We start from the raw sequence: 27165 nt of genomic DNA, 5'->3' as shown, positions 1-27165 counted from the left end.
TTTCAGTTGTTCATTGATAACAGCCGCGAAAATGGGCGGGGTCGCGTGGGCTCCGCCCCGTTTTCCGCAGAGGCAGCAACGTCACAGGCGGAAAAGCCAAATATGGCTTGTCCGACAGTCCTCATATGGACACTGACGTTAAGCTCAACTTTCCTACTGCGCACGTGGTCGTTTGGGGTTATACGGTGTTTTTGTGTTGAGTGACGTGATGCTGCGAGTTGAAAGCTAGGAACTGCAGCCTTCAGAGGAAATGCTGAAGGCTGTGAGCTATCATTTAGGTCAAATTAATCCCCTGGAGCTCTAAGCCACAGCAAATCTGTCCCGTTTCTCTCTCCATGTCTGTCACAAACAGATGTTGCACTTTTCCTCGTTCATCCCTGTTTGTTTTTTTATTATGAATTCACTTTTGGGAAAGGGGAAATGTTACATTCAAAGTATGACATTATAGACTTTGTGTCAAAGACGTTTACCAAGATTACTGGGGCATTTTACTGCATAATGCAACATTTATTATAAAAAAATATATAAATGACTAAGAAATGCAAGCTACTAAACATGTTAGTTAACGATTTTTTCTTGAGTGTTTTTAGCATTAAAGTGAAAGAAATCTGTAAAAACATTTGTTGTCACAAAGGTCATAACATGGTTTTATTGAAGTGTACTAAAACAGGACCTTCACTGAAGCCTATTGCGTAGGGAAGTCTAAATAAAACAATGCCTTATTCAGCTATGAATATAGCCAATTTATTTTTATTCAATGATGGACGTCATGGGAAAGCGGAAGATATGTCACAATGACAACATTTCTCAGTGGGATTAGCATGCTGCTTTGATGATCTAAATATGTTCATTTTTGCCAATTCACAATGAAATAAATACAAAATATTTTAATCAGACTGACTAAAACTGTCACGTACTTTGTTTTGCAGGTGCTCTGAGGGTGAAATTTTAAATATACAAGTATGGATGTTAAGAGGTTTGCAATGTTTAGTAAAGAAATTAGAAGCCTTATCCTTATATTGGCAAATGTGAAGTAATGGATATTTATGACCTAAAATAAATTAACAAAACAAAACAAAAAAAAACCCAAACAGAAACAAGTTGTTAATAAATAAAATGTCAATATCTAATAAACTCAAGACTGCTTTTTTCTATCATTAAAGAGGGTGGTGTAGTTCACACTCATTATTGGTAAATGCCATGTTATGTCTGATCTTTAATTCATTTGTTGAAAAGGTGTTTTTTTTAAGTGTAATTTGAGTAGACAAAGCTAGAAGTAGGCATAAAAAGACATTAGTATTAATTGTTAACATCTTGTAGTTTTACACCATGATGATGAACACTGACAAACTTCAGATTTATAAATATTTTGGGTTAAAACAGGTAAAAACTGAAAACCAGATACAGCGATACGAGCAGGCGAGTATTTAAAGAAAAAAGTGGGAGTAAAAGCAGTAAAATATGATTTGAATTGTAAACTTATAATCAAGTATTTTTCAAATTTGTGTAGAATGATTGTATAATCATTTGATTATCACTATTTAGGTGTATTTCAATGTGACTGCAATGGAATGAGTTGTTTTGAATTAGACTCTTGGTGCTGTAAAAATAAATTTCAATGCAAACTGTTTCAGTAAAACACAAATAACAAGGAAGTTAAATGCCAGAAGTTCTATTTTGGTGAACTAGTCATGCAGATGTCTTTCCATAACTATCAGTACGGTGTCTGCATGTTTACTGTCGTATTGCTCATATGATAGGCTGTAATCTCACATCTTTGTCCTCGTTTCCTCATAGCCCACACTGAAATTACTCTGCCTTCCCACATGATTCTCTCCCACTCAAACCTCTGACTCCAACTTTCTTCATGCTCCCACTTCCCTTTCCCTCGCCGCTGCCTGTTCCTCCTCCGGTAGCGCGACCACTTTGTCATCCCGTCTCCCTGCTGAGGCAGCACTTTCAATCCACTGCAATGTACACACTCAAGCACACTTTACTACACACTTCATCATGGCTGTCAGGAGAGCAGCTGAGAGTGCACTTATGGTAGCCTCAGCCTGCACAGTGGGTTTAAACACAATGGGGTAAGACTGGTGAGACGCTGAAGACTGCTTGGCTGGAAGGTTGTGACGTGAGAGCCTTTGTGTGTGGGCGTCTTTAAGAGTGTTTTCTGTTTTTTTTTTCACTCCTCTCCCCCATGTCAGCAAGCCCCAAAGGAAGCAGCAGCAGCAGACACACATCCTGTCACCATCAATGCAAACCTCAACCTCCACACACCCTCACGTTGTATTGTCACAACCTCTGTTGTCATAGCTCATAACCCAAACTACCTACACATATTCAAGCCTTTGTCAGAAATTTTCCGAAACGTTCTCAGCACCGTTTGTGATTTCGTAGGTGATTTCCTGGTGATGGTTACTCATCTAATATGGATGAGTAATAATATCGGTTAATTTCATTTTCGGTTTTTGATATTTCATTATCTTCCCCGTTACATAAGGCTGAAAGACTGGTTTAAATTTGTCGTTGGTAATGACTGTTTTTACAGGAAGCGTGACTTGATGCTGACATCAGGAAGCAAATTAACTCAGTAGCATACAAAATATGAAGCAGTGTTGTTTGATAAACACAGTCAAGATCAGCAGAGGCACTTCTTCTGAATCAGTTAACAGTCATAACTGGAAATCGTGACACACTTAATATTCACAGTCACATTTGCTTATTTCTTTTTCTCTGAATGAACACGAGTAAACAAACATCAACAGAACTTCTGACGACAACATCTGCTGCTTGGTTTTTATCTCCTTTCTCCCACCAGAGGGATTATCTAGGATTATTTGGGTGGCTGGGGCTATTAATCTGAAAAACACTAATCCAGGAGATTTTCCTCATCCTGATTCTCTTCTTAAATGTCCACGTGGCTACACAGCTCCACTTCATCTGGCTGGGACAGGAAGAGGAGGTGTCCATGCTGGGGTCTGAACTGTAATACGCTCTGGTGCAATTACGGTCAAAAAGTGAACTTCTACTTACTCTGAGCACAAATAGCAATTTACAGTGAATTTTAAAAACAACAATTGGGTAAACAATTTTGAAATTTATGGGATTGTTTTCTTCTACACAGGGTCAAAATTATACTTACATATCAAAATAAATACATTAACCCCTAGTAACATTAGTTGAAATGACCATTTTCAAGTTGCAGCTCAACACCAAATTTGTTCACTGAAATAAGAGAATCGAGCTCCAACTTATAAAATATGTGTTAATTTGTCACATGTAATCAGATTAGGTTTGTCAAATGTATTTGTTTAACTTAATAAACACAGTGCAGTAAGATAGAAATCAGTATTTTGGAGACATTGGTATGATTACCTCCTAAAAAGATAGGGGTCTTTTTCTTTTTTTAGGACTACAAGTTTGTAATGTAATCCATCTGATAAATGTACTTAGATAAACTTATTTATTTAAGGTTTCATTTGCTCAATTGAACTTTATTTGAGAGTGGGAATTCCCAAAGGTCATCAGGCTGCGACTCAAACCAATCCTCTTTGAGAACTAAGGCCTCCATACATGAGTTGTGTTTTACACCACAGCAGAAACTTAATTTGATTACTTTTGACCAGTAAACTGCATTATGTGATCACCTGTTTCCTTGTTTCAGTGTAGTCACCATCAATTTCCTGGTAAAAATCTGTCTGAATTTCCTCTTTTTGGGGAAACTGAAGGACTCATATAATTTGAATGATTTGCTTGGACGGATTTGGCTTTTAGTCCATATACGCTTTCTGTAGAACTGAAAGTTACTCCAGGAGCTTAATGTTGGGCTGCTTTATCAATTCTTAAGGCAGTTTTGATGTGTTTGAATGCTTTTGTACTTCTGAGACATCCAGCTGGGTCAAAGCATCATCCTATTATTGATTTAAACTAAAGTTCATGAATTTTAGAAGTTATTCTGTCTTCATTGCCAAACCCACAGCATGATGCTTCCACCACCTGGCTTGACAGATGGCATTTTGTTCTGACGTTTGTAAGGTTCAATGTAAAATTGTAAGATTTGTAGGTTATTTTTATTATTCCATATACTTTGATCATTACAGAATTACAACTAGTAGATCCTTTTAGTGTGATTTAATGCAAAACAGTCCCAAAGTCCTATGCTGCCACTACTTGCTTTGGTCACTTCTAGTGCATTGTAATGTCAAATTTGCTTAGCTCTGGACTTTAACACTGGTGTCTTTAGATCTTTTAGTTTATGACAGACTTCAGCTTTGTTGGTTTCTGAGATGTTCCTGACCAAATTTATATGGATCACTGTTCGGGTCATGTTGAAACTTGACCATAGAAGGTTTTTTAATTGCACAATAATCCAAAAGTGCACATCAAAAGTGGTTTTGGAGTCAATAACAGAGACTGACATTATTTCTCTGGTATAGTCCCTCAAATCACTGACCTTAGATTATTTGAAAATGTGTTTTATATGCATATGATCCAGGGTGCCAGAAAAAAAAAAACAATAATAAAAAAAATCCCCTGAAATATGCCAGGAGTTTGTTGATGGTCGCTGTATTTAAAATTTAGACCCTCTGTAGATTAAAGAAAGTTCCTCTACAAAATCAGATTGACTCATACCACCTTTGTTGTTGACTCATACCACCTTCAAAAATAGAGTTTAAAATAAATCACCAAAGGCCCAAATTAGTATGTAGTTTATGCTGATCGTATGTGAAGGTAAATGTCTGAGTGCAGCTGAAATAACTCAGTGTTGAGCAATTTCTGCTTTTGTTCTTCTGCCAACTTTCTGTCATATGAGCTGATCCAAATAAAAACAAGATCTACAACTCTCAAGCGACTTATCATTTTTCAATGGCACCAAAACCCATATGAACTTTCATATCATTTCTAGACATGACTTGACATGACTTTTCATGCTGGAAAATTTATTTGATCATGGCGTAAAATCTATAAACGGAAGTGAGTTGCTCAATGCCTTTCCCGTCATGTTAAAGTGTAATTACTGTGTACATCATACTGTGGCCTTTGTGTGTTTGTTCTTCTTTTTGATCCTCAAGTCTTTGACTTCTTTCTGCCGATTCATCATCATCCTACAGAAAGGATAACAGAGAAAGTCCCTTTTAAGGAAAAATGTTTTTTTTTTAAACATGCTTGTGGTTTTAAATATCAATATAACTTACAACACTTACTGGAAGAAGTAAAAAACATTTTTTTTCCAAAATAACAAAAGTCGACTGACTCAGATGAGCTGTGTTCACTCAGTCTAATAAATTGGCATTTAGTAATACAATCTAAGATCATAGCTGGCTCTAATTCACCTTACATGATTTAGTCTGTCATACATGTTGCTTGGTATCACTTCTTTTCACCTCCACTCTTCCTGGGAATCCCCGCCCACTCATCCACCCAAGTCTCTCACCTCAGGAGAACTATGAGGCCTACGCTCGCTGCCAGACTCAGTGTTGTAACCGCAACAATGAGTACCATAAGCCGGTCCTCTGTAGGAGAGTAGACGTCATGAGCCAGTGGGGGCAGAGTGACGAAGGGTTGGTGGGTCTGAAGAGGCAAAGGCTTGACTGGGAAGGAGGAGGAGGACAAACACAGATGTGAGTCAGTGTCTGTGTTACAGGCCAGGGATTGTTAACACCAAGCATTGTTGTTCAGATTAAAGTCACTAAACAGACACATCATTAAACACCTCACTTTTTATAGGTCATCAATACATGTTAGTACAGAACACAGGAGAATACAATGAGTTATTAGGACGCCATCCTCTAACTCCATCTAGAGTTAACCCCAAAGCCCCAAAAGTTTTAAATTATTCTGGTTCCTCTGACTGGAAGTAATAGCAACATTTTGGATTTGTTGCCCAGTTGCCCGGGTTGAGAGATAATCTGTAGAGAGAATAACAGATTAGGGTGATGGCAGGGAAGCCTTCCAACCTTAAATAAAAAAGATAAATATGAGGTTGCTGTGGTGGCACAGTGGTAGAGCACAACCCACATATGGAGGCGTTAGTATGGAGGCATTAATATGGAGGCGTTAGTATGGAGGCATTAATATGGAGGCGTTAGTATGGAGGCGTTAGTATGGAGGCATTAATATGGAGGCATTAGTATGGAGGCATTAATATGGAGGCGTTAGTATGGAGGCGTTAGTATGGAGGCGTTAGTATGGAGGCATTAATATGGAGGCGTTAGTATGGAGGCATTAATATGGAGGCATTAGTATGGAGGCATTAATATGGAGGCGTTAGTATGGAGGCGTTAGTATGGAGGCATTAATATGGAGGCGTTAGTATGGAGGCATTAATATGGAGGCGTTAGTATGGAGGCATTAATATGGAGGCGTTAGTATGGAGGCATTAATATGGAGGCGTTAGTATGGAGGCATTAATATGGAGGCGTTAGTATGGAGGCATTAATATGGAGGCGTTAGTATGGAGGCATTAATATGGAGGCGTTAGTATGGAGGCATTAATATGGAGGCGTTAGTATGGAGGCGTTAGTATGGAGGCATTAATATGGAGGCATTAATATGGAGGCGTTAGTATGGAGGCATTAGTATGGAGGCGTTAGTATGGAGGCATTAATATGGAGGCGTTAGTATGGAGGCATTAATATGGAGGCGTTAGTATGGAGGCATTAATATGGAGGCGTTAGTATGGAGGCGTTAGTATGGAGGCATTAATATGGAGGCATTAATATGGAGGCATTAGTATGGAGGCATTAGTATGGAGGCATTAATATGGAGGCATTAATATGGAGGCGTTAGTATGGAGGCATTAGTATGGAGGCGTTAGTATGGAGGCATTAATATGGAGGCATTAGTATGGAGGCATTAATATGGAGGCGTTAGTATGGAGGCGTTAGTATGGAGGCGTTAGTATGGAGGCATTAATATGGAGGCGTTAGTATGGAGGCGTTAGTATGGAGGCATTAATATGGAGGCGTTAGTATGGAGGCATTAATATGGAGGCGTTAGTATGGAGGCATTAATATGGAGGCGTTAGTATGGAGGCGTTAGTATGGAGGCATTAATATGGAGGCGTTAGTATGGAGGCATTAATATGGAGGCGTTAGTATGGAGGCATTAATATGGAGGCGTTAGTATGGAGGCGTTAGTATGGAGGCGTTAGTATGGAGGCATTAATATGGAGGCGTTAGTATGGAGGCATTAATATGGAGGCGTTAGTATGGAGGCGTTAGTATGGAGGCGTTAGTATGGAGGCATTAATATGGAGGCATTAATATGGAGGCGTTAGTATGGAGGCGTTAGTATGGAGGCGTTAGTATGGAGGCGTTAGTATGGAGGCATTAATATGGAGGCATTAATATGGAGGCGTTAGTATGGAGGCGTTAGTATGGAGGCGTTAGTATGGAGGCATTAATATGGAGGCGTTAATATGGAGGCATTAATATGGAGGCGTTAGTATGGAGGCGTTAGTATGGAGGCATTAATATGGAGGCATTAATATGGAGGCATTAATATGGAGGCGTTAGTATGGAGGCGTTAGTATGGAGGCATTAATATGGAGGCGTTAGTATGGAGGCGTTAGTATGGAGGCGTTAGTATGGAGGCATTAATATGGAGGCGTTAGTATGGAGGCGTTAGTATGGAGGCGTTAGTATGGAGGCATTAATATGGAGGCGTTAGTTCTCGACGTCACAGGTTGGCGTCCCGGCCTGATGACCTTTTGCCACATGTCTCCCCCTCTCTCTTTAATTATTCTCCTGTCTAACCACTCTCAAATATAAGATTTATTTGAGCAACTTTTTGTAAAAAAAAAGACTTTTAGTTGTATTTTTACTGTACTGTTGAGTAATTTTACTTTGAAGTATTGCTAGTGGATACTCTACCCACTGTCAGTAATGTCACTGTCTGAACAAGCTTGTTTTTTTAACCAAAACAAAAAAATGACCATACACAGATTTTTCTTAAAGCTACATACATTTTAAATAGGAAGAAATTGATTTAGAATTTTTAATTTTTTTGCCTAATTTTGTTTTTTGTAATTATATTATTCATATGAATTATTTTCATCTTGGTCTTTAAAATACCCACATTTCCACATAACTTTATATTTTGATCCATTGAATGATGCAATTTTTAAATATTAAATGACTGATGTTTAGATAATTTACTCAGTACTCTTGTAGCCTTTTTACCAAATACTTTTTTTACTCTTACTTCAGTTATTTATTGGACAGTTACTTTTTAGCCAACACTACTTCAGCATATTATTACTTGTGTAAATATATATAGCTACTCTTACTTGCGTTCAATTTTTGGCTACTTTACCCATTTCTGCTTGTTAAATACATTTTCTTGATCTCAGTTTCTGATTGTCTGTTCCTTTGTTAGTTTTTATTTCACTGTTTGTAATGTTGAAGTTTCTGTACTCTTATATCTCTACTATTGTCTACAGAGTGTCTGTACATCTACCAATTAACTTCTTTCCATGTTTAAGCTGCCTGCACTCCAAGCTGCCTGTATAACTCACCTATCCTGTAAATCAAGCTGTCTAGATTAAATACTACTTATTGGTTTCTTATTCAGTTCCTGATTGTTCTGATTCCTTGCATATTATTTTGAATTCAACTTGATCTTAATCCAATTAATTCATTTTAAAGACACAACTACACTGTGGGCGCGCTCACAGTGTTAGAGCATAATACACTTCCTGCAAATACACTGCACTGCATCGACTGTCTGCCATGTAATAAAACCTGACTTCACCTGTGAGCTGGAAAGAAGCTCGATAGTAGACGGCTCCATTTTCATCTTGCAGAGAGCAGCGATATGTTCCTTGTTCATCCAAATGAAGCTGATTCAGGACTATAGACGCGTCTTGTGTCACCACCAAGGGCTGGAAATCCTTTTCAGTCAGCTGTGTATACAAATTTCGAAGTGATACAGCAAAGAGGAATAATGTGGCTTCAAAAAAGCTAAATATGGGATAAAACCAGGACATGCACTTTGTTCGGGCTATTAAAAGTTATGTTAAAGTGAAATTTAAAGTGCCATGCATGCTTCCTTTTGCAATAACATGTTTCGGCTGTGAGAGACCTTTTTGGTGTCTAGCTCTCCAGTAGCCCTGGAGTAGTGGTACTCTGGCTTTCCCAGAAGGAAACGATGCCATGGAAGGAAGCAGTTCAGTACCGCTTGGCCTCCCTCCTCTGCCTGCACCGGATGCACTGGGAAAAAAATGAGATGAGGGCAGAACAGGAGCTTTTTTATTCATTTGCATCCGGATTACCTCTGTAATCTTCTTCATTAGCACTGCACATGGACATGCAGCAGATTTTGCTCAAGAACACATTTCCACACCCGTGACATGTTTTAATGCACTCTCAAGAATGACTTCCCTCCTACCTCATAGGTAGGACTCCCATCCATTCATCAACCCTCTCACTAACATATAAATACTAAGCTACAAAAGCATAAAAGCATACCGTCACAGTCCAGCTGGCCTGACACAGCTGGACAGATGTGCGTCTTGTACTTGCAAGAGACACAATCCATGACTCTTCTATTGAGAAGCCCTGTAAGCCACACATGCATGCACACGTGTTCAGTTAGCATGCGCCAACTCAACCCGGTTTGCACAGGCAGGAGCAGCACAGGTGGTGGGATCAGAGAGCAAACGTACCACACTTGTTGGGGCAAAGCTCTGAAGGAAAAAGAAACAGAAAAATGAACCGTAACTAATGCACAGCACTGACTTGCACAAAGTGCTTTGCTTTTCATGCCAGGCAGAACTTGCTACTGTTCAAGTTGATTACCATTAGGGATGAAAGCTTCCAAGTGTTTCTCCAAGATCTTCCTGCCTTTCTCCATGATCTGAATGGTTTCGTGTCTTAGAGACTCTTTGAAAACAGAGACAGGATGCACTGATGTTAGATTTAATGCAAAGATATGAGTAATATCTGAGTTCATCACTTTACTTTGCATTCAGAAACAGTTACTCACTAATTTTAAGCAACAGTTTTCCTCTCATTTATCTTTAAATCTCACCAATATGAGGAGCGTTCAAGAAGCGGTGAAATTCACTCTGGTACTCAGTTTTGGCTCTGTACAACGTGGTTGGATCTAAGCAGTTACCAAAAAAACACAAAATTCTTGGTGATGATATTTTAGAAAAACACAATAATAACAAGCAATCACATAAAGTGTAAATGCAAAATGAAAATAGTATGTTGACTTATATCGGTTTCCATCAAATTGCTATCAACATTTACTTTTAGTAAGTTACTTGGAATTGTGGTTGAAAAGTCCTTCCAACTTGATAATTGTGCTTTTTTTCTGTGTTGGAGAGTACTTTGTCTCAATACTGCCTCCAAGTACAAATGCTTTACTTGAGTTTTTTTATTTTTTTTCTGGGGCCAGTAATGTATCTCATCCGACACATGAAGAAAGACTAAAAGGAGCGCATACACATATAGCCAAAAATCAGAACAAGTTTCAATTTATTATTTTATCTTAAGCTACGCTGTTAGCACTATGCTAACTTTAGTTTCCAACAATAACAGGACAGGACTACCACAGTGTGTTGACATATCATAGGGATATCACCCCATTTAATGCTTTGTTTTTCTTCGTTTTTTTGGGACCATTAGTGCAATTAATTGCATTTTTTTTTTACATGCAAAAGTCCCAAGCCGGAACCTTGGTATTGTGTTTCTGGTATTCCTGTAAATCTGACACAAGAGCGACACCTGCAAACGACAGTGATGGTAATTATGAAGTAATAATTCTGTGAAGTGGAACAGAGGCGTGCTGCATTGCTGCAGGTCCTGTGGCTGTTAGAATCCCGGCCTGATAACCTTTGCCGCATGTCTTCCCCTCTCTCTTTACCCACCTTCCTGTCTGAACACTCTCAAATAAATAAAGGCCAGTAGAGCCAATAAAACCTTAATGAAACAGGAAGTATGTGAGAGAGAGGAAGGACAAGGACTCATTCTAGAAAATTGACCTGATTAATTTAAGTGAACCTGACAAAATGAGTAAGCAGTAAGCTGTTATAGATATCTAGTAACTCTTATCAGGGTTAAATTTGTATCAAGCGGTCCACACAAGTAAAACAAAAATAAGTTAACATGGCGCATGACAAATATGTTAGATGAGTAAAGTGAACTAAATAGATTTTACAGTGTACAGGGTTTATAGTCTCACCAATGACTCCCTTTCGACTCTGACTTGTTTCCCTGTATGTCACAAAGGCTTGATCGGAAATCATTTGGAACATAATTTGTTGTTCCACGGAGGAAGCAGACAGGATGTAGTCCTCATGCATGGTCTTGATGGAGCGTTCACACTGCAGACAGGCCGCAGACGTAACGATGCGGTGGACCAGAACCACCAGAATCAGCAGCATCTCCCTGCAGCTCTATGAACCAGAATGAATGTGTTCAGCAGATCTGAATATTTAGAATTATCAAAAAATATTACTTTAAAGATGCAAACACCTTTACCGATTGCTCTTTTGGTATAACTGTCCCCATGGTGTGCGGTGGGTGTGTTTTCTGATGTTTAGTAAGTTCACCTGGAATACAAAAGCACTTTAACTCATTTGAAGGCCAAAATGTTGTTCACAAACAATTTCAACATACTTTTAATGAAGACAATATATAAAAAAAATTAAAATCAATCGTATATCAAATCAAGACCAAAGCAATCCTGCTCATACTGTAATACTGTTTGATACTAGAATACATTGTAATAGGAAGAAGATAAAAATATGCCTACTTCTCTGCTTTAATTTGATGACTACTGATGAAACAAGAACTAGTTGACTGAACCTGTCTCATGACTCAGTGGTTAGTTTCTGAGGTACTGAACTATTCTGGTTTGATTATTATTATTTTGTTCTGTATTCTATATCTGACATTTCTTCACAATGATTCTGTAGTCCTCTGTTGATTTGCTACATACATTTTTTTTTTGTCATATTTTAGTTTATCAAGTCTGAGTAGATTCCTACTTTCCAATCTTTCCAAAATATAACGTAGACCTCTAAAATAAGTAATATATAAATAAACAATACAAATACTGAAAAGCTTGAAAGTTTTCCCTCTGTTGGTACTGCTGGTGCTGTTCCACACTTAACATTAACAGAAACACCAACATGATTTCTACAGTGCCCTGCAAAAATATTTATGCTACAGTGTGTATGTAAAGTATTTACAGCATGTCACTTTTCCACATTTTGTAATCTATTCCAAAGATTACCAAAGACTCTATTCCAAATTGTATTAAATTCAGCTTGACCAAGCGTGAAAAGAACAAACAAACAAGATCTTCTCTAAGCATGGAAAGCTGGTTGAGAACACAAAAAATTGTATTATGTGGAGAAATGTGGAAAAGTTCAACAAGTCAGACTACTTCTGAAAGGTAGTGCAACATATTTAATCAATTAGCTAGATTTAGTGAGAGAAAAGTGACCTTATCGCCCACCTCATCTGTGTGTAGCTTGTTGCTGTCACCCAGTGGCAGAAAATGACACAGCAATATATCGCCTGATCTGATGATCTTACCTTTTTATTCATTCTGGGTAGTTGCTGTGCTTGGCTAAATTACAGAAGTGAATGGTAACTAATTATGTTCACTCTGTTACTTTTACTTGAGTAACTTTGTAGAAATAAAGCACTTTTAGGACTATCACTGCATCAAGATTTTTATTTTTACTTGAGTAATAACATTATGAAGCATCTCTCTTACTTTTCTGGATACTCTGGTTAACTTCAGGGAATGAAGAACAAAACATTTTAACCAAAAATTCATACGACACACATCTGCAGCTCTTATTAAAGTGACATAGTGTTTGCACATATAATATGTTGTTCTAATGTTGTTTTCTATCTACTGAGCCATTTGGAGACAATAAATATACTGTAAACACCATAAGTCATAAATTGAAGTACCTTACTGTAAGATGCAGTATTTAAAAATTACATAATGTATTGTAATGTTTTACTTTTAATATTAAAAAAAAATGCCTGGAAATGTTTTTCTCTTGCTTGAATTTATTATTTCGTAATTATTTGTATTTAGTTTTTAAAATACTCAAATGTTCAAATATCTATTTTTTTGTCAGTCTGATTATAACATTTTAAAATATTACATCAAATGTTATGATTAGTGGCCTTTTAATTAAATACGTTTTTACTCTAACTTGAGTAATATCTTGGACTGGTACTTTTTACTTTAACTTGAGGAAATATAAGGTTAAAGTAAAAAGTAATAAGGTTTTTAATAAGTTAAAGAAGGAAGTTGAGTATATTTTTAGCTACTTTATCCTATCGAAGTGTTGTTTTTATCGCACAGAAGCAACAAACTAGTTATTTTTAAAAACAACAAAAATTAAATTAGTGAAAGCAGGAAACTGAAACGATATTAAATCCTCAGTCATCGCAATCTTACCACCTTACCTTTAGCCTCAAATAGATATTCAGTGTTTCCTATGACAACGAATATTTCAAGGTAACTGACATACATTTTGCATGTTTAGGTCGTGTTAATACATGTAAAACCTGACTTGATTATCTTAATGGCTAAAGTTACTTTATAGATATTTATTTTGCTCCGAATTTGTAATTTGAGAACACAAAACACTATAAAAAATGGGATATTTCATTTCAAAAGCCAAAACTGTTTGCATACTACATTTCCCATGAGTCTGTCTTGCGGTGCAATGTGAGCGATGGGTTCATGGATGAATCCCCGCATTGGCTGGGCGGGTTCAAGCCACGACGCACATGCGCAGTACGATCGATACGTTGGTTGACATCTCGACTGTGTGGCTACGCCAAGTGACCTCGGCGACTCAACTGCAGAGAGAAGGTAAATATGTCCTGATTATCAAGCTGTTGGGGTCATTTTAGATGTGTTAGGTATATCTCTCTACCTTTATTTGTTGTACTAACGTGTATTTCAACTGTAAAGGTAGCTGGCAGGACAGGTTGTAATGGGAAACCTCATATACCGAGCAGAAAAGTGCTATTGTTACACTGACGTCTCGACAGGTTCAGCCTCTTGTGAAAACTTACACTAGACAACAGCTTTGTAATTCTATCAAAGTAGAATTATATATTTTTTTATTTATAAATCTGGAGTTACTATGGAGAAAATATAGGTGTACGATTGTGTTTATCATGTAGGAAAGGTTTGAAAACATGCTTTGTGTGTTAAAGTGCAATAGTACGCACTTCCAGAGTTACCAACAGAAACGCATTCTGCCTCAGCTGTAAAATAAAGGAGAGTTTTAGTATGTTACAAGGAGTTCCTAAAGTCTACCTACCCTTTAAATTGGTCACATTTGGTTTTGGATTGGATTTAGAATCTGGATTTTGACTTAAGACATTGTAATACAAGAATGTAGACATAGACAGATTTTATTGTCATTCAACTATATTTTTTACATTTAAAAATGTACAAATTGAAAGAAATTTTGTTGCAAGGCTCCAATTATAATAGGTAAATAAATAAGTAATAATAAAAGGATCAATATAAATGTATATAATAAAAGACTGAACGAATGGGAGTTTAGTATCCTTATGAGCGTTGGCATGACGGATGAAGTTGTTGTGGAATCTGGTTGTTCTGCATTTGAAGCTGCTGAACCTTTTCCAAGAGGGCAGCAGGGAGAACAAACTATGCTGAAGGTGGAAGGAGTCTTTTATAATTGCCCGAGCCCTGGACAGGCAGCGACTGTGAGCTGTGTCAAGGATGGAAAGAAGCTCAGTCCCAATGATTTTCTCAGCTGTCCTCACCTACACGTTGCCAGTCACAGGTATTAAATGCTCCAAACTAGACAGAGATACTGCTGGTCAGTGTAGTCTCTATTGTCCCTGTGTAGAGAGGATGGGAGGGGGTAGGTTTGCTCTTCTCATCCGACGTAAATTCCTGTATCCCCAGGAATTGAATTTAATGTCCCTGACCTGTTCCACTGCAGCAGCATTGATGAGGAGGGGTGTGTGACTTGGCTGATTTTTCCTGAAATCAACTTTATGCTTTGGGCTAAACGTTGTAGTTCTGGCTGCATGGTAGCGCTTGTTCTCCTGCCGGAAGACGAACCTTTACCCCATTCTTAAGTCTCTTGGAGTCTTAAGTCATTATCTGCTGGACGTAAAAGATTCTCTTCAAGTGTTGTCCTGTGTCTGTCATCTTCCTATCAACTCTGGCTAGTCACATTGTCCCAGCTCAGGAAAACCATCAGCATCATGCAACACTGTGGAAATGGTGTGTTCATGTTGTTTGTTTTCCATCACACGATGGCCAAGCAGCTACACATGCTTACCATCCCTCCTCTTTTTCAGTGTCTTTCCTCATGCCACTCTTCCATTGAGATACTATTTACATAGCTGTTCTACTAACACTCTCCTATTTGAAATGTGAATCTCTGCACTTCCTCTTCTCCTCTGAATAATGCTCTCTTCTATGCGCCCGGTTAGAAACAGCTGCAAACTGACTGTGTTTTGCTAGGTTTGCATTTGTACCATATTCTTTCTGTTTTGGATGATGGGAAGAAAATGTAAGATATCACATTTTCATGTATTACATGTAAGATACAACATCCCAAGTAAAGAACTTGGGATGTTGCTTTGTTTAATTTAGTCCTGTCTTAAAACGTATTACAGCTTTATATGTGACCTACCTGCTAAAGGTGGGCATTTATTGTATTGCTTATCATTTATTGTATTGCTTATCATTAGGAATGCTGTTTCGCAATGCAGCTCCATTTGCATTGCGATTAAATTACACATGTGGACTCTAATCAATACATTAGCATGCCGTTCTATCCAGATTTTTTATTGTAGATGTGTTTTACTGTTTCCTTCTGCTTCACAGTCATGTAGTACTTTGCGTTGGTCTAAAACTACAAAAAATATATTGAAATTAATGCTGCAAAATGTAGCACAGTTATGTGCACCAATGATTTTGGGATGAAAGAAGGACGTAAAAGTAGAACCGAAGCAACTGCAGAGAATGAGAAATTCTAGACCTTTATCGGAGGGCATTATGAAAACAAGTGAAGGCAGTTTTTGCAGAATATGTCCCATTTCCTCAAAGTAACTTTAGCAAAAACATAAGAACACAGAGTTGAAACTTAATCATAGTTTGCCTTATTTAAGTGACGTTTTAATGATCTATCAGACGTGCAGTTGACTGAAAACCACAGGCTTGCTGCTGTGCAGATGTTAGAGGGCTGCTCATCCTAAATATTATTTACTCTGACCCAGTGATAAATGAAGCTGTACCTTGCTGACTTGCTGTCTGTGCCGTTCTGACTGATTGTAGCCTCTCGTTAGGCTTTCATTACTTCTGTTAGCTCTGGTGCTTATGTAACTTTATATGAACACTGAACCTGACTACCTGATGTTTATCAGATGACACCTGCTGCGCACATTATCTGCTGGACGATAATTAGATATGCTGCTGGACGCTTACAGCCAATGTGAGTTACTCAGAGTGGTGAGTAACTCTATCGCAGGGTCTGGGAGCCGGACCAGAAAGCAGCTTCAGACGTTCCGCTGTCATGTTTTATTCTTCCTTTCTCCTTCTGATTGGACATTGAGGCATACCCCAGCTGACGTTTAATACTTCTCATCTTACAGGTTTCGACAAAGCAGTCGTTATCCAGATATGAAGACATTAAGAATTTGCAGGTAGACTTCAGCTGCCAACGAGATCGTTTTCAAGAAGCACTGATACCAAGTTAGCAGCCGTCGCACCTCCACCAAACCTGCTTCTCTTCACACCTTTATACAAGCTTTCAGCATGTATCAGATTGTCCCAGGAGCTCCTGGAGAGCAGCATGTGATTGACAGAGCCCATGGCTCCCCGCGGAAAAAGAAATTTGGACAGGAGAGCCGGCCGATGGTGCTGGCAGGTCTGTTGGGTGCCGTGTTGGTTCTGGCCGCTGTCGTCGCCTGGTGCTATTATTCATTGTCTCTTCGTAAAGCCCAGCTGCTGAAGACCGAGTCGCTGGAGCTGAAAAATAATGGCTACATTATACGGAACGGCACAGGGGATATTATCTTCACCATGGCATTCAGGTAAGTCTGCAGTGGAAAAGTGTTTAATTATTCAACAGATTTTCATCTTAATTCATGTCAATGAAGACAGAACTAGTACAAAAGTATGCTGATGTTGATAGTAAAATTAAACACGGTTTACAAATGAAATGAATGGAGAGTTTTAAATGTGACGGTATAAGAATAGCAGAGTGAGAAGATGGATAAAGAACATTACCTTCTAAGTTTATTGAATGAAAAATGTGACATCAGCTAAAAACACAGCAAAGAATGCCGCACTCAATATAATCAGTAGTTAGGATATGGATATAATATAGTAAAATGCTCATGCTACTGGGTGAAAAGTTCAGTTAGATCTATAATAGAACATTAACAGGATATTGTGGTTTCTGTATTATTTGCATGTAGATTTTTTTGATATTAACTAAATCAAAGACATTTGCTTAGGAGACTTTCTTCTCTAGTGCTGCCACCCGGTTGTTATAAAGTCAACAAATTGTTGCAATCAACTAGCCTTACTAAAAACCTTTTACCAATTAATTTTATATAATCTACCAACTTTAATTTTACCGTACTTTTAGTTTGATCTAAATCTGAATATATGCCAATCATAAGGTTCCTGTTAATACTGGCATGCATTTTGAGTGAGTTTGACAACAATTTGAACGTTTAGCGCTTGACAATTGGGTCAGAACATTTCCAAAAGCTCATTTTGGGATTTGACCCATTGTGCAGTGGTGAGTGTTTGTCAAAAATGGTCCAAGGAAGAAACAGTGGTTAATCAAAGAATGTTTATGGGCAGCCAAAGCTTATTGATGCACTGAGGGAAGGCGTCCCTTATTGAGGGAAGGTCAGTCAATTAAACAGTTTAACTACTGTAGCTCATATTATTGAAAAAAAAAAGTTGGGACTGATAGAACGGTGTCAGAATAGTAATCAGTGCTCCATGATTTGTTGCATATGGGAGTGCTTAGCTTAAAGATGAGTCAGCATGCCTTTTCTTCTCGTAATGTTATTCCTCATGAATGTACATGACTAAACTAAATTCATTGTCTTGGACTGAATTAGATTCTGCACATAAATTGATAGCTGGACCTTGTGAAGTTAAAAGTATAGGCAGATGGACCAGGCAGTCTAAAACAAAAGTGAAAAGGGGAACTGCTATGAAATTTTAGGACTCAGCAATGAACCAAGAATAAATATTGGTAAAAGAACCATGGTTACCTCTTGTGGAGTGACTAGATGTGTTTGCATCAGCAAAGTTGTTCAGCTTTTTTGGCTGCTCGTGCTGAGCAGCTGCCAGTCTGCGCTTTGTGAGTTAGAGATGGGAAACCAGATGAGACATGATTGCCCCCTGAGGGGAGACCGATTTAGTCATGGACCATTATCTGCAGAGGTCATATCAACAGAAATAGCTTGTAGCTGGGGCTTTGTCGTCTATCTCCAGCTAGTTTTGATTTCAGCTGCACAGAATATGACTTGCTTAATCTGTAGTGTGAATAACTTCCCCTATTGTGTTGTGTATCCTCTCTGTCCATGCATTGTTCGAGGTCTGGCACTCTGGATCTGGACTCCTGCACAAAGGAGGGACATAATCTCAGCTGTACTCGGTCAGGAACTGGCAAGCTGAACTTTTTCATCCAGACAGTCCAAGAAAAGACTGTCATGTGCTATCGCATCCGCTGGGAGGAGCTGCTGGATGGGAGCTATGTGGAACATGCCATGGTCTACAATGACTCTCACTGGTACGGAGGAGCAGAGATGGCAAGGCAGTACTGGCCTATGAGAAACCAAGGGGAACAGGAACCGCATCCTTTCGTCACCAGCGACGTTTACGCCAATCGAAATGCATTTGGGGGAATCCTCGAGCGTTACTGGCTGTCTTCCAATGCAACCGCAATAAAGATTAACGACTCTGTACCTTTTCATTTGGGCTGGTCAGAGAAGAACAGGACTCTCAGATTTGTGGCCCGATACCAGGGCTCTCCTTTTAAACCACCGGTGGGACATTCTGGCTTCCCTGAGCTCAGCTACAGGGTCTGTGTGGGGCTTGATATCACATCCCTCCACAAATATATGGTAAGTATGTTTGCATACATGGAGAGAACAGAAAGTTATTTTCTGACAAAACCTTAATTGCACTTATGCACTAGGAAGAGATTTTAAAGCTCATTAGTGTCTTAAAATCATTAGTGTCTTAAAATCTAAAATATTTGCACAAATAAACTCTATAGTTTGTCCTTGATAAATGCTGCTGCTGATGGTGGTGGACATTTATTATATCATTTATCATGTGATTCTTAAGAATCAACATTTTTCTGTCATTGTCATGTCAAATTCCCGTTAAGGATGTTTAAAACCCCACAAAACTGTCACTGTGGTTGGGATTAATACTTTTACTATTTTCTCCGCTGTTTGTTCAATGAAAGCTGCAATAGATACCAAAACATTTGAAAATATAATTACTGTGTGCAGTTTAGTGATACAAATCACACTACTTTCATAGTAACTGCCTTACTTTGTGGTCCATACAACTAGAGAAGACTATTCACTCCATCACTCCCTCTGTAATTTCACTAAAATGCCAGAGAACTGTTTAAATGGTATGGTAGAAAATTTTTGTTTAGAATCGGTTCATTTTTAAAACCTTGTTGTGCCTTGAAGCCATTAATATAACGTATAAACATATAGAAAATATAATCAAAAAGCTAGTTTACATTATATGTCCTCTAACAGTATACCAGATACACAAAATTAGCATTTATTTCAAACTGTTCCTCAATAACAAAAAGAAAAGAGGTTGCTATTAAATGTTATTAAACTCTTTATGTTCTGTGTGTTGCTTTGTTTTGTCAGGTGCGTCGATACTTCCCAAAGCCCATCAACGTTCCATCCCAAGAAGTGTTCAGAAGGCCGGTGTGGTCCACTAGGGCTTTTCTTAAGTCTGCTGTAACTCAGGAGAAGCTGCTGCGCTACGCAGCAGACATCATTAAATATGGCTTTAAGTGGTCCCATCTGGAGCTGGATGACCGCTACACCTCTGACTACGGAGAGTTTGACTTTGACCCCCAGAAGTTCCCCAATGCCAGCGGCATGTTTGAAAAACTCAGAAAAGACGGGTTTCAGGTGACGCTGTGGACACATCCTTTTATCAACTACGACTCCATAAATTTTGGAGTTGCTCTGGAGAAAGGACTGTTTGTCCAGGAGCCGAGCGGAGAGCTGCCCGCCCTGGTCCGCTGGTGGAACGGGATTGGAGGCATCTTGGACTTTACAAACCCAGAAGCTTCTGGGTGGTTCTTGTCACACTTAAATTCCCTCAAACGGCGCTATAATGTGACGTCGTTCAAGTTTGACGCAGGGGAAACGAGCTACCTCCCTCGTCAGTTTAGCACTCTGGTCCCTCTGTCTGACCCCTCCACCTTCACCCGGTACTACACCGAGATGACCATACCTTTCAGTTCACACGCTGAGCTCCGTGTGGGTTACCAGAGTCAGAATATCTCCTGTTTCTTTAGGATCATTAACAGAGATTCAGTTTGGGGATATGAGCTTGGCCTCAAGTCCATCATCCCTACTGTTCTGACTATAAGCATTCTGGGATACCAGTTTGTCTTACCAGACATGATAGGAGGAAATGCGTACCCCAACCGCACTGCAGGTAGAAAACACCACAGCCTAGATGTTTTGATCTGAATTTTTAAAGGTCTTGATAACTCTGCTGTATTTCAGGTGTGATAAATGGAACACAGGCTCTGCCAGACAAAGAGCTGTACATCCGATGGTTGCAGCTGTCCGCTTTTATGCCTGCCATGCAGTTCTCCATACCACCATGGGCTTACGATGATGAGGTGAGCATGTACAAGACATATCTCACAATTGGAATAAGTTGATGATTTAATTTATTTATTGTTATTGTTATAATCACAATATTGCCCTCTCTTGTACTTTTGGAATCAATGCATATCTCAAGTAGGTTAAAAATGCAGGAATTTGTAAAAGGTTTCATTTTGGTCTCCTCTGACCAGTGCATCGTTCTTCCACATAGTGTCCCTTACCTTGCTTGTGCCAAATTGGACTTCTTTTGGATTTCTTGTAAAAATTCATTTTTGCTTATCGCCCCTTTGTGAAAACTAGATTTGTGGAGTAGAAATCTTACAGTTGTGCTGCTGTTAGATTTTTCAACATTAGCTGTAGACCTGTGCAGCTTCTCTAGTGTTACCATGGACCTCTTGGCTCCTTCTCTGATAAATGCTCAACCTGTCAGGTCGGAAAACAATTAAATGGACATATGGTTGTATGTTGGTTGTTGTTCCGTCTTCTGTTCAATTTTTGAGTGTTGGGTTGAACTCCGAGAGCGTCAAAGCTTGGTATATTTATTGTATTATACCCTAACCATGTTTAAACTTCCCTGTACCTTCCTCCTTAACCGTTCTGCTGTGTTCTTTGGTCTTTGTGATGCTGTTTGTTCACTAATGTTAACCACTGAGGCCTTCGCAGAACAGCTGTTCCAAAAAACATTAATTTACACACACAGGTGTGCTGCATTTACTAATCATTTGTATCTGGAGGCAAATATCTGCTCTGGACTTAAATGTTTTGCATCAGAGTAAAGAGAACTATATAAATGCATGTCACACTTTGTACATTTGTCCTTGTAAAAAATGTATAAAACCATGTAGAATTTTCCTTTGATTGTACAGTTATGCACCACTTTGTGCTGGTCTGTCACATAAAATCTGTGAAAAATGCATTGAAATTTTGTGACAGCATTTTAAAAAAATCAAGGACTATGAATACTAATTGGTTTTTATGCTTAAAATACATTAAATACATTTGCCAAATAAAGAAATAGTTTATAAATTATTCTTATTCAGAAAAGAAATTGTTTTCTTTGGGCAGTTTTCAATATTACCACAAGAGGGCGTCAACATGTTTCTTTTAAGTAGAAAGATTTTTGTCTCAAAACCAAACTGCAAGCAATATGAAACCCACAATGGTTTCAGTATTTTTCTTTCTGTCTTGCAGGCAGTTTGCTATTGTTATGAAGCAAAAAGTAGTTGCTGGAATGCTGTGTATCTGAGGCGAATTGTTCAGGGTTTCAATGGGTCTCTTCTAGAGATGTGCCGATCAGGATTTTTTCTGCCGATACCGATCACCCGAGGGCCGATACCGATCACCGATACCGATCACATAATAATAATAATTATTATTTTTATCATAAACACTACCGGTTACATTATGTGGAAAAAGGAACCATAAATTCACCTTAATTTAGACAAAAACTTTTTTTAATAACTTTTTCCAAGAAGAAAACTAAACAAAACAGGCATTGTGCAAATTGTACTGCTATTGGTAATACTATCTTTAACAGACTGATAAGATATGAAGGTTCTGAAAAGGCTAAATAATGCAAGGAGTCAAAAATAAAACCTCTCAACATTACCAAAAAAAAAGTGTAAAACTTAACATTCAAAGGCAAATACAGGATCCATTACAATAAACAATCCAGAGTTACTGAATGAAAACTTCCTGATAGCATGGCGGCTAGCTGATTACTGCTAGTTCTGAGTGGCTGTTTCTAACTGAGCGGAGTAATTATGCAGAGCAGGGAGGAGATCGATAATTTTTTTTTTAGAGATTATCTGTCTTATGTTAGGACAGCAAAAGTTTTAATATGTAAAATGTATTTTTTTAGGTTAGATGCTGCAGCTTTAAGCAGAGGTTCGGTGTGAGAGTCACTACCAGGTGGAGCAGAAGCGGCGCTCCGTCTGTGAGATATTACTACCTGTAGCGCGTAGCAGCGGTTCAACAACGAGAGCAGAACCAGCGTCTTACATTGCAGCTCAAAGACTTAAATAATTTTGCGGGTTATTTGTTTAGCTTACTGACCATCATGCTAATCCGGGTGAGTGTTTGTAGCTGTGTGCTGCTTTACCTGCTATCTAATCCTAACATATGTCTTTTTTACTGCAGTGTAGCCAAACTCCGTCAAGTATGCCATTGTTTTTATGCTATATTAGATTCGTCGTATTGATGCATTCTGACGTGCTTCAATTTTCCGCCGCAATACGCAAACGTCCCCATTCACTCAGTGCGTTATAGTTCCACATCGCTTAGGATTTGTTGCTGCGCGTTTGCGCAGTGTGAACAAAAGAGGAGACCAGCTGCACAGGCAGGCTGCGAAATGAGATGCAGGTGATCGGTATCGGCAACAAGAGCCGATGATCGCCGATCACCGTTCACGCACTTTTTCACAAAAATCGGCCCGATTATGATTGGTGACCAATCGATCGGCAGACCTCTAGTCTCTTCTCATGTCCTTCATGTCATAACCTGCTGGTTAAAAACCATCTCAGCCGAAGATTTGACTGTAATACCAAATTGTTCCATTATTAACTGAAACCCTTCCTTCCTAGTCAGATATTATGCTGGGATGCAACCACCAATGAAATTTCCCACGTTCATGCAAAATATAAATGTATAAATGCTTGATAATTTGTTGTTTGTGCTCTTTTGTGATGCTAAAACACAATTTATTAATCTCCAGGTGGTTCAGATTGCACGGAAGTTCTCAGAACTCCATGAAAGAGACGTGGCTCCAAGGGTTCTTGAGCTGGCAGGGAAAGTTCTTGGTACCGGAGACCCCATCATAAGGCCTTTGTGGTGGATCGCCAAAGACGACGAGGCAGCCTTCAAGATTGACTCCCAGTTTCTGATTGGGGATGATCTTTTGGTGGCTCCAGTGTTGGAGCCAGGAAAACTAGAGAGGGACATCTACCTCCCAGCAGGCCAGTGGAAAGGCAAAAAAAGAACGTACAAAGGTCCCTTGCACCTCACTGACTACCCGGTGACTCTGGATGAGTTGGCTTACTTTTATTGGGTTGAGACATGAAAAATAACTTTACATAAGGTTGCACTGACAAATGCACTGTATCTTCAGCAAGTAAGACAGTAAATGACAGAGAATGTTTGCTTTCTGAAGGGAAAGTTCAAATTTTGGTGGATGTTGAGTCTATGCCTCCAACAAGCTGCTCTTCTTGCCTAAATAAATGATTTTTTGTTGAGATGCACCAATCAGGCCTTTACTGACCAACACAGATGTCTGGTTTTCTTTGACGTTAGACCTGTCAATTTACATTTTTCCCCTAAGAACTTTAAACACTTAGAAAAAAACATGTCATGTTAGAAAACTTAATCCAGGTCCAGAACTCCAATGAATATCCTGTTGGTCCCTCCCAGAGCATTTACCACTAGTTAAAAATGTGTGACCAGTCACACACAAAAAATATTCTGTTTAGAATATGTGCTAAAAAGAATCTAAAACTATCAAATTTTACCTGGAGAGAATAATTTCATTTTTTCTTTCTTGCAACTCCGTGAGGGTGAACTAATTTCTCTGCTCTTGTGGAATATATATGAGCCTATAATCTCATTTCCTTTGCCTTACAGTTGACATATGCAGCATGTGATTCATTCACACATTGTTAACTGATCCTGATATTTTGAAGAAAGTAAAATGAAATGCCAGTAAAAAATGACATGCTTTGTCAGGAGAACACTTTGAAGTCCACATTCTTAATGCCAGTATGCATACACTATTCAAATGTGGATATTTAGCTTTTATAGGTTTAATGAATATAAAGAAAATCAGAATCTGCTTTGGAAATTACTGATCAGAGCCAATCAAGCCAGATACGGTGATTGATTGGTGCATCTCATTTTTAGTTTTCTTTACGTTTTTGTGCCAAACCCCATCCTCGTGCCTTCCATCAAGCGAATCCTTGATAGTGCCATAACTAAAGCCTTCCTTTGTTGTGCAAAAAGCTAATCCTCAATGCCTAAGACCATCAGCTTTAGATGTCATGCAAATAGGGTTATGGTTGTGTCAGAGTGTTTTTTTACTCTGTGAAGGACAGTGTCAACTAAAATACAGAGTAGCTCTGATAACTGTGCCATCAGATAAAAAAAGTATCTGATGGGGGATTTTCTGGATGCAAATCTGAACCCTGACTTGGGCTTCTGGACCTCTGGTAAAAGTGCTTGTCTTAACTTGCCAACTATTCAACTGCCCAAGTTAACACACATAAACTTACATTTTAGATTTCTGCACTTTATTGTAATCTCACTTGACAATAACAAACAGTTTAAGGAGAAATCCTGTCTTTCTGGGTACTTGTAAGCAAACTGCAAATTCCTTACAGGTTGGTGATTCCTAACCTATTGTGCCATTTCACTTTCAAAATCACACAAGCTAAATTTATTGCTCAGGGTGTCATTAATGTTGAGATGTTCTTTACTTACAGTAGCACATTTATTATAAACTATTATCCTTTATGATGCCATATTTTTGCCTGTTCTCACATTTGCCTTGTAGTTTTTCTTTCCTTATCTCTGCTTTGCAAAGTAAGTAGCAAAGTATTGATACAATTCTGTGCACGCTGAAATGCTTGAAGCCACGTCTTTGCAAATGCATGAACTATTATGCACTTGCAGTGATTGCTAGCATGAGACAAAAGCACAAAGATGGTGAAAATATCTGGATGTAGTGCTCTTAATATATTCACATGTCATGAGGTTTGTCTTTAGTCTGTTTTACTTTCTAGCAGAGCTAAAAACAGCTGGCAGGAAGTGAAAAGGTGACAGCAGATTGTAAAATGTTATCTTTACAGAGATTTTAATCACCCAAAGGCTTTTTAAAGGGAACTCTATTCATAAATTAAATAAATACGTTGAGTTATTTCTGACATGTTTATTGAAATTAACCCAGGGATCTCCAGCGTGACAATAGAGATCTTTCAAGGCTTAAAGGGGGATTTTTAAAAATTTTGTTTTAATGGTAACCTTTTTGATTGCTGCACACAAACACTTGGTATTTAAAGGGCGAGTGCCAAACAATATGAACAATGCATTATTAATGCAGTGCATGTATGTTTGAAGTGTACCAGAGAACTGTGCATTCCTCACTATGATTCTGTATGGATTTCCTAACATTCTGTAGGTTTGAATGAATATGAATGCTCTGCAACATTGTGCCATATTGTAATTATAGTATTCATATGTAATGTTTTTTACAAGGTTGTATGCATAAAAAATAATTTTTTGTTCTCACACTCCTGATAGTGTTTGGTTGATAAATCTATGCTCAGTGTTTCTCCTGAGTATTGATTTTCTTTATCTAAACTTTTGACTGAATGAACTGCATGACATGCAAAAACCTGATATGACATGTGATTCCAGCACAATCTCAGTTATCTTCCTCTTCCAGTATGAGGAAGACTTCCTTTTTCAGTGTTAAGCTCAATTTAATTTCAGCTTTAAGTCATGCAATGTGTTAAAAACTCATATTTGGTTTCCCACTGTTATTGTTTTGCTGCCGTGTTAAAATTGGGCACAATCTAATTTTATCGTATTGATTTTAACTTGATTTGTTTCACTAATAAATATAATACATTTTAAATATTGTTTCTAGTCACTGCTAGTGTTATAACGTTTAAGAGAATAAAACCCTATTTTATTCTGTTACACACAGAAACCAAAAAATCTGCTGCAGTGAAACAAATATGTTGAAAAAGAAAAATCAAGAAATGCTAATGATTTGGTAAATAATTAAGGATGAAATATATCAAGAAATGTTTGACATCAGAGTCTGAAAGACGAAATGCTTATCAATATTACAGGTACAGTGAGCAAAACGTTCTCAAGCTTTTGTGAAAAATAAGAGTTTAAAAATTAATGGCTCCTTTTTCCTCTTCCAGGGAAGTCATTGAGAGTTCAACGTCTAACTACAATTCAGTTCAATTGAATTTTTTCAGTTTCCTCCCACAGTCCAAAAACATGACTGTCAGGTAAATTGGCCTCTCCAAATTGCCCCTAGGTGTGAGTATGTGTGTCTCTGTGTTGCCCTGCGACAAACTGGCGACCTGTCCAGGGTGATCCCGCCTCTCGCCTGGAACGTTAGCTGGAGATGGACACCAGCACCCCTCCTGATCCCACTAAGGGACAAGGGTGTAAAGAAAATGGATGGATGAATTAAGTTCATCTATATAACACCAATTTTACAACAGATGTCGTCTCGATGAAATTTTTTTTAGCAAAGATTGATAAAAGTTTT

At 38.4% G+C, this 27165-nt stretch overlaps 2 protein-coding genes across 3 annotated transcripts; one reads left to right on the top strand and one right to left on the bottom strand.

The window, feature by feature from the left end:
• Nucleotides 1–4919: 4919 nt before the first annotated feature.
• Nucleotides 4920–13767, bottom strand: izumo1 (izumo sperm-oocyte fusion 1). Of its 2 annotated transcripts, none has more exons than XM_008418206.3 (11): nt 13678–13767; nt 11490–11560; nt 11191–11404; nt 10033–10107; nt 9801–9884; nt 9668–9688; nt 9471–9560; nt 9085–9212; nt 8755–8905; nt 5435–5591; nt 4920–5105 (listed from the first exon to the last, which is right to left on the bottom strand). In XM_008418206.3, the coding sequence occupies exons 2-11, from the start codon at nt 11517–11519 to the stop codon at nt 5027–5029; spliced, it is 1029 nt and encodes a 342-aa protein (XP_008416428.1). In that variant the 5' UTR covers nt 11520–11560; nt 13678–13767; the 3' UTR covers nt 4920–5026. The 2 variants fall into 2 exon arrangements, with proteins under 2 accessions (XP_008416428.1, XP_008416427.1); XM_008418205.3 differs by lacking the exon at nt 13678–13767 and adding an exon at nt 13446–13655.
• A 3-nt stretch (nt 13768–13770) lies between these two features.
• Nucleotides 13771–26515, top strand: LOC103470065 (alpha-galactosidase MYORG-like). The gene is made up of 6 exons (XM_008418207.3): nt 13771–13857; nt 16632–17072; nt 18602–19130; nt 19908–20712; nt 20784–20902; nt 23602–26515. The coding sequence occupies exons 2-6, from the start codon at nt 16795–16797 to the stop codon at nt 23944–23946; spliced, it is 2076 nt and encodes a 691-aa protein (XP_008416429.2). The 5' UTR covers nt 13771–13857; nt 16632–16794; the 3' UTR covers nt 23947–26515.
• The last annotated feature ends 650 nt before the right edge of the window (nt 26516–27165 follow it).

This window comes from Poecilia reticulata, chromosome 9 (assembly GCF_904066995.2).
Source record: "Poecilia reticulata chromosome 9, P_reticulata-male-v2, whole genome shotgun sequence".
Classification (NCBI taxonomy): domain Eukaryota; kingdom Metazoa; phylum Chordata; class Actinopteri; order Cyprinodontiformes; family Poeciliidae; genus Poecilia; species Poecilia reticulata.
This window is presented reverse-complemented; position numbering and strand designations above follow the sequence as displayed.

What these genes read in the sequence shown, in the direction of transcription:
- izumo1 (XM_008418205.3), bottom strand. Translation starts at nt 13,512, where the DNA reads ATGTATGTCAGTTACCTTGAAATATTCGTTGTCATAGGAAACACTGAA. An exon ending in GAGTCGAAAGGGAGTCATTG is followed by an intron (nt 10,108 to 11,190) that starts GTGAGACTATAA and finishes GTAACTGCTTAG; the next exon opens with ATCCAACCACGTTGTACAGA. An exon ending in GCTTTGCCCCAACAAGTGTG is followed by an intron (nt 9,561 to 9,667) that starts GTACGTTTGCTC and finishes TGTGGCTTACAG; the next exon opens with GGCTTCTCAATAGAAGAGTC.
- LOC103470065 (XM_008418207.3), top strand. Translation starts at nt 16,795, where the DNA reads ATGTATCAGATTGTCCCAGGAGCTCCTGGAGAGCAGCATGTGATTGAC. An exon ending in GTACCCCAACCGCACTGCAG is followed by an intron (nt 20,713 to 20,783) that starts GTAGAAAACACC and finishes GCTGTATTTCAG; the next exon opens with GTGTGATAAATGGAACACAG. An exon ending in CATGGGCTTACGATGATGAG is followed by an intron (nt 20,903 to 23,601) that starts GTGAGCATGTAC and finishes ATTAATCTCCAG; the next exon opens with GTGGTTCAGATTGCACGGAA.